General features: G+C 43.7%; 1 protein-coding gene across 13 annotated transcripts in view; it reads left to right on the plus strand.

Annotated features, from left to right (window-relative positions):
• LOC134458329 (transcription factor 4-like) overlaps nucleotides 1-12500 on the plus strand; it is a 258033-nt gene that overhangs the window by 60700 nt on the left and 184833 nt on the right. For 9 of the 13 annotated variants that reach the window (XM_063210571.1, XM_063210578.1, XM_063210574.1 and 6 more), the window contains 2 exons: nucleotides 4116-4171; nucleotides 5773-5872. In XM_063210571.1, the coding sequence (XP_063066641.1) occupies nucleotides 4116-4171; nucleotides 5773-5872 (156 nt within the window). The remainder of the gene's footprint in view (nucleotides 1-4115; nucleotides 4172-5772; nucleotides 5873-12500) is intronic. The other 4 variants (XM_063210568.1, XM_063210566.1, XM_063210572.1 and 1 more) reach the window with 1 other exon arrangement.

The raw sequence follows: 12500 nt of genomic DNA on the forward strand, positions 1-12500 counted from the left end.
TCACTGACTCAGAAGTTCTAGTTCTTGGGGATTTTAATATTGACTGGCTAACTGATGCCTCCAAACATCTTAGAGATGTTTTCTCGAGTCTATTTTTGGATCAACTTATTAATGATCCAACAAGACCAAACTCTAAGAACCTTAGCAAATCATCTCTTATTGATCTACTTTTTACAAATAAGATGAACAAAAATTAGCGCAAGTGGTGTTTTTGATTTAGGGTCAGCGACCACTGTCCATTGCCTGTATTAGGCACAGCACTCTAACCAAAGCACTGCCTCACATTTTGGTTAAAAGAAACTATGAAACATTTTAATGAGCAAGCTTTTTTAAATGATCTCTATGAAAGTGACATTCATCTAACAAACTGAAATTCCTGATGCTGACTTGGCTCTACAGTTTTTCTCAAACTCATTTATTTGCATTGTTGACAAACATGCACCTTTTAAAAAGAAAAGAAAAAAAGTAGAACAAACCCATGGTTCACCCCTGAACTCTCCTCTCTTTTTCAGTCCAAGAAAATAAGGCTTGGTCATTAGCAAGGAGGAGCAAGGATGCCTCCGACTGGGCAAGTTTCAGGAAAATCAGGAACAGATGTATACATTATCTGTAAGAAAGGCTAAATCTGACTATTACTTTAACCTTGTCTCTAGTTCGTACTCAGATCCTGCAAAATTCTGGAAGGCTGTAAATTACAAAAACAATAAAATCTGTTACACCTATGCCTTCTTCAATTAAGTTTGATGATTGTCTACTACAAGACAAATCAGACATTTGCAGTGCTCTTAACAAACATTTTTTCTTTAGCCAGTCAAAGTTTTGACAATAGCAATAATCATTCCTTTATACCTAGGGCTGGACATGATATGCGTATCAGAGACAATGTCAGAGACGATGATCTGGAATTCAGGCTTCATCCTGTGTCTAAGCATACAGTGCTATCTGCTTTATTAGCAATTGATAGTCGCAAATCCACTGGAGAAGACCAGCTAGATCCCCTTTTCTTCGCACTGCGGCATATATAATAGCAGAGCCATTATTGCACATTTTCAATTTTTCTATTTCCACTGGAGTTGTCCCTACACTATGGAAATTTGCACACATTACCCCGTTGCACAAGGGGGGTGATAAGACTGACCCTAACAACTATCGACCAATATCCAAGCTACCGTGTCTCTCAAAAATACTAGAGAAGTTGGTAAATGATCAGCTCAAAGAATTTCTAAATACCAATAATATTTTGAGCCCTCTCCAATCAGGCTTTAGGCCTAAACATAGTACAGTTACTGCTGCTACTAAAGTAATGGATGATATTATCACTTCTCTTGACAAGAAAAAACATTGTGCTGCCATCTTTGTGGACTTATCCAAAGCATTTGACACCGTGGACCATTCTCTGCTTCTACAAATTCTGCCTGGTATTGGTTTTAATGCAAGTGCCTGTAAATGGTTCCAGAGCTACCTTTCAAACAGACACCATACTGTAAAATTGGTAATACTCAATCTGACCCCCTGCTAATAACCAAGGGGGTCCCACAAGGTTCAGTATTAGGTCCGGTACTCTTCACCATGTACATAAATAGCATACTTTCTCTCCTTTCCAACTGCTCTATTCATCTATATGCAGATGATACAATTTTGTATTGTGTTGCAGATTCTGTACAGCTAGCCTTGGAGAAATTGCAGCAGTCTTTTAATATCCTACAAAATGCCTTCATTAGTCTTAAGCTTCTACTTAATGTAAGCAAGACTAAATGTATGGTCTTTACTCGATCTAAGCATGGCATGAAAAAATCATTTTAATATATCTAGTTTAGATGGGTGTGTTATTGAGAGAGTATCACATTATAAAGTACCTTGGGAATCTGGCTAGATGACAAGTTCACATTCAAGAAACATACTGACTGTCTTGTCACTACGCTCAGACAAAAGCTATCTTTCCTGCACAGAAATAAATATCACTTTCCTGTTTTCTGCAGAAAAAAGTTAATTGAAGCTACTTTTCTGTCTTCCCTTGACTATGGTGATATTATTTACAGACATGCACCACTCTCTAATCTGAAGGCACTTGACACTGTCTATCATTCAGCTCTTCGTTTTATTACTGGGGATCCATATAGTACACATCATTGCCTGTTATATGATAAAGTTGGGTGGGCTCCACTTTCTCACAGAAGGGACATGCATTATTTTATTTTTATTTATAAGGCCCTCACTGGCAAACTCCCATTTTATATTTCATCTCTTTTAGTTTTGGCACTCCAACCCATACCAAACCCGCGAGCAGCAATTTTTTACTGGAGGTCCCTTATGCCCGCACTGAACTGGGTAAAACAGCTTTTAGTGTCTGTGGACCTTCAGTTTGGAATAACTTACAACAAAGGATGGGTCTTCAAGCCTTTGTGCCATTAGAACATTTTAAAGTTACACTGGGAAGTTTTTTATCACATACTTGCACTTGTTTTAACTCATAAGTTTTAATTCATAGTTTGTCTTAATTCTTACCTTTTATATGATTTATGGTGTATTGTGTATGTTCGTTGTTTATATATGATTTTATATGTGCAATTGTTTGTTTTACTCGACATCATTGTAAATGAGGGCTGGGCCCTCAATGATTCTTCGAGTTTAAATAAATGAAATGATGATGACACATATTATAGCGTATTATAGCCTATATTCTGTTGTGTACCCCTTGTGTACCAATTGTCTGTATTATCTTGTAATCATGTACACTATGCGAAGAGCAGTGATTTTTTTCTGCTTCAGAACAGCTTGGTAAATAAGTTAAGTTAATTAAGTTAAAATCATAGCTGTGAATATAGAAAGGCTGTGAATGACTTATGACACGAAAAGAAAAAACACTAGCCACAATGGCCGGTGACCAAAAAAGGTCAAATGTCAAGCCCTGCTTCTACCAACCACCACCAGCGCCACTACTGCTGTTCCTGCTGCTGTCTTCTGCACCTAACCAGTGGTGTGTTTCTTGAACACGTAGTGGTTAGCCAGTTAGCAACCTATGTAGTTGTCAATGGGAAATTGCATTGCAAACAACAAAGTAGCTAACATAGTTAGCAAATGTGGTTTTGAGAAATGCACCCCAGTTTGTGGCGGCTGTTGAATGGCTTCTTCACACACCACATCAGATGGCGAGATGATGTGAATAGCTCTATCTAGTGAATGGCCCCCGTGCTGTCGTCTATGTGTCCCTCCCTCCCATCCCTCCTCCTTCACATCCATCCCGGAAAAGAGGCTTTTTGAAGTGAAACTTCAGAGAGCGTGAAAACAAAGGAAATATATAAAAGAAAAAAGTGCTTGTGTTGGGTTGTGTTGTTGGCTGGTTGGTTGGGCTGGTTGTTGAGAGAGATGGAGAGGGGGAGAGAGAGAGAGAGGGAGAGAGAGAGAGCGAGGGAGAAAGAGAGAGAGAGAGGGAGACAGGCGTGGGCGTTGGGTTCTCTCTAATAAAGAGGAGCGATGAGCAGGGAGGAGAGACCACAGAATTGGCAAAATGCACACACACACACACACACACACACACACACACACACACACACACACACACACACACACACACACACACACACACACACCACACACACCACCCCAGAGCGAGCGGGGTGGGATCAAATTGATCTCATACACAAAAAAGACCTGCATTGTTAGATGAATAGGCCGCAGATGCACAAAGCAAAAAAATACCCAATAGCTTACTTACATTAATTATGATGATTACAATGGTCCCATTGTGGATGTGCGTTGCGTGTGAGTGTGTGTGTGGCGTGCAAGTGAGTTGTTGTTTTTTTACCTTGTACTGTATTCGTCTAATGCGTGATAGACGTTAGACAGGATTAGTCCTATAAGCTCATGAAAGTGTAGTTTGCTTTACATAAAACATTATGCGTAATTACAAGGCATTATTGATTATGGTACTGAATTAAAGCAAGCACGCTTTTAACGCAGTCAGATTGAGATAAGGAAAATGGAAATGACATTTGTTTTGTGTTTGAAGGGGGTGGGGGTATTGTGTTTTTTTTTGCTGTAATGTTTGTGTGTTATGGATATGGTGTCACGTTTAATAACACTGTTGTTTTTCTTTTCTCTGTCATCCTTTTTAGACCTTGAGGAGAGGGCCAACTCAGGATCTTGGGGAAACGGAAGCCGCGGCTCAAAGGTGAGCACCCCCCGGGACACAGCCACGGTTACAGTACAAAACACAGGATGCAAAAGAGAGAGAGAGAAAAAGAGAGAGAGAGAGGAGAAAGAGAAAGAGAGAGAGAGACAGAGAGAGAGAGACAGAGAGAGAGAGAGAGAGATGGAAGAGAGAGAGAGAGAGAGTGAAAGAGAGTGACATTGAGGGAGAAAGAGACTGTGAGAGTGACAGACAGTGAGAGAAAGAGGGAAAGAGAGAGAGAGAAATCCCTTTTTTCAAATGTGGTTCCATTGTGCGACGGCTTCAGCCCCCGCCTGGAAAGCCTCTTAACTTTTGGGCTTAACTCTCATTTTCTCTGCATGTCATGTCTGTGTGAAGGGGAGGGGGGCTGTTGGGTGTTGGTGAGGGTCAGTTGAGGTTTAAATAAAAAAATATTTTAAAAAATCGAGGGTTCCACAAGCCTTCAGGTACTTAGAATGGCACCAGCCACCAGAATTCTCCCCCCATTTCCTTGAGTCAGCAAACAATGACTACAAAGAAGCCTAGTAGTGTATACAGTTCGCCACACTGCTCTGTTGTGTGCGTCCTCGTGGCTATGCTATTCTGTATAAGATCTGGACGACTCACAGTTGTTACAGCAGTCTCTCTTAGTAGTCTTAGGACAGGATTTATTACAGGCTTTTCCTGTGGATTGTGGCACACACAGGGCTTTAAGCACAGTCAGTCCAAAGCGCTAAAGTACCATATCTGATTGGGTCTTTCATGGACGCGTAGTGCTAAAAGCGTCCTAAAGCCACTCCATTCCGCCGCCATTCCGCCACCACACACAAGCCCCTGCACCACGCCACACCACGCCACATACAGCCCCCCGCCCCAAAGGAAATCCAGTCCCCTCTTAAAGCCTTACTTTAAGAGCTAGCTAGACTAGAGGACTTCATTCAGAGACTGACCACCGGTGACCGACAGCCACACAGGGGGGAAAAACCATTGTGACTGGACTTGCTGGATTGTCGCTCCCGTAGAACTCCTATCAGGAAGTGAAAGAGTGGCAGGTTCAAGGTCCATATGAGAGGAAGTTAAGAGCTGTCAGCTTCTCCGTTGGACTTCTCGACACAGGAAGTGAGTCCTTGTGGCGCTTGTCTCAGCAGGAAGAAGGGCCCAGGCTCAGGCTCAGGCTCAGACTAGAGATAGGACGGGGAGAGGAATGGCTACAGTAACTATCTTACGCGCTAACTTACTTTCAAAACCCACTACTTGGGCACTCTGTTACCTAGAGAGGAGCAAGGAGGATGGTGGTGGGGGTGGTGGTGGTGGTGGTTGTGGTGACAGATACATTTATTTATTTATTTGCTATTTATTTATTTATTTGTTTGTTTGTTTTTTTCTTTGAACCTGTGTTTATTTAGGTCAGGAATTGTTGTTTTTTCCCCCCACCAAGCAACCTCTGAAATGATTTATTGTGCCCCGCTGACTTTTTTTTTTTTTTTTTTGTCTCCCCCTTTTCTCTTTTGTTTCAAATTGTGTTTCCGTGTGATTCTGGTGTAAATAGCCCTAGCATTGCATTGCATATTCCACTAATTTTAGCCACGATTCTCACACCTGCGATCTGCTGATTATTACAGCAGAGTTACGTGGACAGCTCCCAGTACGCTCACATGGCCAACCGGGACCTGGGATCGCACGACAACATCTCTCCCCCCTACGTCAACTCCAGACTAGCGGGTAAGGACCCTCACTTTTTTCCCCTCACGACTTTTTTTATTGCCGCCGTTTTGGTTTTGTTTGAGTTTGTACATGTAGGAAAATGGTGGAATAACTTGTAGGAAAGTGTTCAAATTGTACATCATCATCCACTATACAATCCTTAAATGGAGAACTGAACGTGTGCACACCACTGTGCGTTGTGCGCTGTTCAATCTCTTGAATGAATTTAGCAGGCTATATATCATTCAGTACGTACCAACCAGTCCGACTACTATGTAGGCTGTGAATGTAGAAACTTGCACCACTTGTAGAAAGTGTGCTCCACTATGCATGATTCACCATTCAGTGATGTACTATCTAGTATGCATCAGTAGTATGGTTGAGTAGGCTGTAATTGACTGTAAAAGATAGAAAGTGTGCACCACATAGTACTAATCTTTAAATGGAAAACTGAAAGGAAATCTGCGGAAGTAATTTGATAGTTGTTTAGGACTACTGTTTGAACTACACATGAGGAAAATATATTTTATGTACGAATGTTTGCAAAAGCAGCCTGAGCTGTTGCTTGGTACTAGAGGCAATGAAACAGGCATATCCACTATTTCCATATACCTACACTTGATATAGACTAAAATTAATGCAGGACCTGCTAAAAACCCAGCCCTTCTCTATCTCTGCATAAGATTCACACATTGCCATTATGATTACTCTGCAATCCACGCATGATAAACGCTCAGCCAACTCTACTGTAAAAGGGCAGTAGACTTGCCTTTTCTGAGCATTACCTCTCTTTCTCTCTCTCTCTCTCTCTCTCTCTCTCTCTCTCTCTCTCTCTCTCTCTCTCTCTCTCTCTCTCTCTCTCTCTCTCTCATATCTCTCTGTCTAATATGTCTCTGTCTCCCTCTATCCTCCTTTCTTTCAACTTCTCTCGCTGCCTCTCGGTCTCTCTCTCCCTCCATTTCTCTATCTCTTTCCCTTTCCCTCCATCTCTCTCTCCGCTCCATCGGTATTTGAGCGAGGAGTGTGCTGCCGAATGAGGCGGTAAAGGAATGAACAAATGAATGCGTGCACTCTTGCAGCAGCGGTGGCGGCGGTGGTGCTGCTCACTTACCCATGATGCCTCTGCACTGAGCTGAGAGCTGAGCCGAGTGACTGAGCGCGCTCAGTCGAGCCCGTGGCTGCGGCTGCACGGCGGCGGCGGCGGCCCGCGGCGCTCGTGAGCAAATGACCACTGACACAGATAATCTGCCTTTGACATGAGGGGAACGCAGCCTAATTAGGCTTGACTGGCTCCATGAAAAATGTAATATGTGAACCTAGAGTGGCGTTTTTCAGTTCCAGTCCCTCGCCCCTCCCCTCTGCAGTACTCTGGTACTCCGACACCCCGTTGGGCATTCGCGTTAAATGATACATGGGCACAGGAGATAGAGGTGGGGGTGGAGGTGGAGGTGTGTGGGGGGGTGGGCGTTGTGGTATTGGTGGGAGGGCTAGGGGGCTCTATGGGGTAGCTGACACTGTCACAGTAGGCAAAGGCAAACATACTTTAAATCCGGGGCACTCAGGGTCGAGACCTGGGGTCCCAATGTCACCTCCTGGTAATTTATCTACAGTCCATCTACTGCCCTCTTTTCAAATCAAGGTATTAATTAAAGCATGACACTGGTGAGTAAAATTGTGATATCATGTTCACATGTGATAATATTTGGGCTTTACTACTTAGTAATGTTAAGGACTTCTGGTCCTGTGCAGCAGTTGGAATTCAGAATGCAAGGGAGAGGAGGCCAAAAGGCCACAAAGACCTTTCTCCAGGCCTCCTCGAGTCCTCTTTTTGAGGTGTTAAGAGTTAGAGGTACAAACAAAGAAGGACAGCCTTATTGTAGCCTCATCGAATAGCAATCAACACTAGTGAATTAAAAAAATATCCCTTATTATATATGAAATAGGGGGCAATATTCTGATGCATTCACACGTTCAAACTTTAATTTAAAGATCACAAATCCAACCTACTGTTGGATTTTATCTTTTAACTTTGTAGAGGTGTTTAATTTTCTAGTGGTATTTTGAATTTAGGTTGCAGTACCATTACTCCATGTGCAGTCCGAAGTGCCTCTAAATGATACATGGCACTGTGCAGTAGGGGTGATAGGTGGGGGGCAGGAGGCTGAGAAAGCAGGCGAGGTGGAGGAGATTATATGACCAGATAAAATTCACTCCTCTACCATCCTGACACACACACACACACACAGCAACACACATACGCACGCACGCACGCACGCACGCACGCACGCACGCACGCACGCACGCACGCACGCACGCACGCACGCACGCACGCACGCACACACACACACACACACACACGCACGCCCTCCTTCCATGTCACTGCTTCAGTTAAGCTGTGGGCCATTGAGGAAACGCCAGAGGAGCCGTGCGGCTCCCCCCTTATAAGGTGAACAGATCAGTAGCGTGCAAATGCCAGCAGCATGTGAAGATCAAGATAACAAAGGTGTTGTGATGGGAACGTTCTTTGACTCCCGTCCCTTGCTCTGCTCTGTGGTTGGCCAGGGAGATTTCAAAGTGAATGGAGAGAGAGAGAAAAAATATAAGGAGAGAGACAGAGCGAGAGAGAGAGAGAGACCATACAAGAAGAAAGACAGAGAGAAAGACAGTGGGAGAATGAGTAAGTATGCGAATAAGCCAGTGCAGGTCCAGAGAGAAAGAACGAGAAAGGAAAAAAGAAAGAGAAAGAAAAAAGAGGGAGAGAGCAGTAGAAAAGAGGAGAGAGAGTGGAGGGAGGCTGAGCTCAAGCCTAGTAAACCATTGAGGACCTGAGCTCCCTCTCCGGCTCTGGCTACGGCTCCAGCTCCAGCTCCAGCTCCGGAGATCGATTGCTTGTTTGGTTAGTGCCTCCCGATTCCTCGTGATGGCCAATTTGTTTGTCCCGTCCTTTAATAAGGGAATGTGGATGGTCGCTGCCAGGCCCCCAGACAGCGGGGCAGACTGGCCGTTGCCTGGTTACGCTGGCGGCTGCTGGCTGGCTGGTGGTGGTGGTGGTGGTGGATGGGTAAGGATGGGTAGAGAAGGGCAGGGTAGGGTAGGGTAGGGTAGGGGCGGAGCTGTTTGGGCTCTTTGGGCCAGAGCCCTGGTGTGACGTCATCACCCTGGGCTCAGCTCTACTCTGCTCTGCTGACGTGCCATGTTGCTGCTTCTCCTCTGCTCCATATTCGCCATCGCCAGACTCCTGGCTATTGGCTATTGGCTATTGCTCCGGGTCTGGGTCTGGATCTGGCCACTTAGCCACAGGGAAATGGCCCCTCAATGAGATTACTTTTCCACAGAGTATACGGTGCATACAGTATCCCAAGGAATGCCCCAACCAACAGCGGCTTGTTTTAAACCAGGGGTGCCCAACCTTTTTTTAACCGAGATCTACTTTTGAAGTTGATGGTCGGCCGTGATCTACCAAGTCAAATCTAAGGATGTCAGTATGAAAATTTAAGATCACCATTTATTAATCACCATTATTATGAACAAAATGTTTTTAGTAGGCTACTATGTTTTTAAAGTGTGTTGAATAGTTTGCAGCACTGATAGTATGCAGATATAATTTCAGTCCTACACAAGTCCTTACCAACTGAAACAATTTCAAAATGATCAACATTTGGTATATAAAAGGCATATGTAGGCACATAGGCCCTATTTCTAAAATATGATCAAGCATTATCAAATGCCTTCAGTGGTACAAATTAAAAAGGGCTCAGAAATTCACCATTTGTTATGGATAAATAGTAGGCTTGTTAAGTTCACTTTACTGAGAGAGAGAGAGAGAGAGAGAGAGAGAGAGAGAGAGAGAGCTCATTGGATTGGTTAACACCCCTGTTAAGAGGGACTTCGTCTATAATGTTTTTCCAGCTCTCTGGGACAGCAAAGGCTTTCTATTGTGAGTTTCACCAATATTTTTTTCCACAACTGGAGCAAGAAAAAGCACAAATTGAAGTGAATTCCATACATGTCAACTACTAACATTTCCCTTACACGCGGCACGCGATGTAAACGCAGTTAGCGATGATGCATGCGATTAGCGATTTGGACGAAGATCCTCGCATCTCGCCGCGTCATAACGCATCGTTGCGCACATGTTCTGTTACTCACCCGATGTTACATGTTTGCACACATGAACCAACTGCAATACCCTCACGGTCACTTCCTAATGCTTTCCCCTCATTCTGTGTTACCCTGGGACTAATTATCTAACCAATACAGTACCAGCAGCTTGCTACATAGCCTACTTTTGAAAGACAGTATTTTCCCCCTCACATTACACGTCTCGCGATCGACTGCCACTCCCCTCGAGATCGACTGGTAGCTCGCGATCGACTGGTTGGGCACCCCTGATTTAAACTGCTTTATTGCCATCTTCCTTTGATTATAATAATCTTATTTATTTACATTCTCTGTAGATGACACCATTCATACATTTTTTTCATTTCTCTTTTTGAATGACCGGACGTAGTGCGAAAATGTGCAATATAAGTACATCTGATTGATTGATTGATTGATTGATTGATTGATTGATTCATTGATTGATTGAGTGATTGAATACCTGATAGAGGTAGGGAGAGATAGAGGCAAGAAGAGAGGGTGTTAGGGAGAGGTAGAGGTGAGGGATACTATCATCCTCTTTGTTTACTTCTACTGCATATGGCATTTGGAGAGTGGGAAGGGGAAAAGAAGAGAAAAGAAGTACAGTGAGATGGGAGATTGGAGAGATGGGAGACGAACTGATCCACTGATTTGTGTTGTTTTGTTTGTTTCCCCTCTTTCAACACATTGCTTGTTGTTACGACCTGACTTTTAGCTCCCTGTTAGCTGGAGTCAACCCTTGGCCATAATTTGCCTTGCATTTACCAGAGTGGATAGCAAACATTAGTTTAACAAATTACAGAGGTCTTTTACTGCCGTGACAATTTATAACAGAGCAAGCCAAGGCAGAAATGCTCCGTTTCATATTTAAGAATCATATGCCTGAAAGTCTTGTGTTTATTTTATGTGTTTTGTATACACAATGTTGCACAACATTTAGTGAACGCCCAGACTATATCCACTGGTGCTCTACTCATTGGTTTACTCATTGGTATGCTGTAAACAAGCTGGTCTTCCTAAGTGGCTTAGACTAAATAGACATAACAATTGTGCGGAGGATCCTTGAGAGCACCTAGGGTAGAAGGGTGAACTACCTGCTTTGCATGTCGTATGGAGTCTTTGCCCACAAATAAGGCATAGTGCTGTACGGGCCTTAATAGGCCTAAATAGATGTTGTGGTGCACAGAAGAGGAAATGTGAGCTACACTGCAAACATAAGCAAAATGTAAGTTAAAACTTGAGCGCTGAGTAACAGTGTGATAGAGACGAGTCGATGTTTCCATTAATATTCATTATGACACTAACTTCTATTTGAGTAAACTATTGCTTTGAAAGTGTCTTGGTGACACCATGTGTGCATGTGTGTCTGCCGAAGTATGGCGTAGTTTGGTTGAAAAAGTGATCTAAGATGAGCACTGTGCTTTTATTTTCTCCGTGGTGCCGTATCACATCATGGTAATGCTAATGGTCTCGGCACAGCCCAGCCCCGTTTAGGCATGGCGCACGGCTATGACTGGCAACGGAAAAACCCAGTCAGACATCTTCTAATTCATTACCACAACAACAATAAAACCCTGACCATCAAATACCTGGGGCTGTTTGAAGTCCTAAAACGATGGAAGGAGGAGGGATAGATAGAGAGCAGAGAGAGAGAGAAAGAAGAAAAGAAAAAGGAGTGTGATCCTTCCATCTGGTGGTGCCTTTGTTTGTCAAGAAGAGAAAGAGGGGTTTCTTTAGCAACGCCAGGAAGAGAAGACTCATCACACATCACTCATGCTCCAAAAAAAAAAAAAAAAACCTTCTCTTGTACGACGACGCCACGCAACGGTCAACAGGTCCCACTGGCTTTGAAGAAAACAGCAACAATGGAAAAAAAGAAAAAAAACACGAGGATTTTCTATTGTGGCAGACGAAGAGAAAAAAAAAGTTTTTAGAACCCCACACAATAGCAAAGAGAAAAGGATCAGAGATAGATCGAGAGTATGGGGGTCGAGGAACAGAGAGAGAGAAAGAGAGACAGATACAGAGAGACAGAGAGTGTAATGGAGAAAAGGATGGAAAGAGGAAATGTAAAAAGAAATAAAGAAAAAAAACAAAGTGAGATGGCAGGATTGTTGTTGTTAGTGACTGAGGCTTTGCATCATCCTCATTCTCCTCTGGCTGCCTCGATCTTCAGTGCTAATGATAATATTAAGGCTGCGAGACAGAGGGAGTTTGCTATGACAACTTCAGTCTGCAGCTGCACGGAGGAGGAGAAAGCGGAGTGGTGAGGGGGAGATGGAGAGGGAGAGGGAGCGAACGACAGAATTAGAAGAGAAGAGAGGAGAAAGGCCGACAGGAGAGGGAGGAAAGGAGGGTGGGAGAGATAGACACAGAGAAAAAGAGAGGGACGAGAACAACAGAGCCAGAAGAGTGTAGAAAGGCAAGCAGGCAGGCAGGCAGGGAGGGAGGTAGACACAGAGAGAAGAGGAGAGGGGAGGGGGGCAGTGAATGGAGGGTAGGGTGG

Source organism: Engraulis encrasicolus, chromosome 11, assembly GCF_034702125.1.
Source record: "Engraulis encrasicolus isolate BLACKSEA-1 chromosome 11, IST_EnEncr_1.0, whole genome shotgun sequence".
Lineage (NCBI taxonomy): Eukaryota > Metazoa > Chordata > Actinopteri > Clupeiformes > Engraulidae > Engraulis > Engraulis encrasicolus.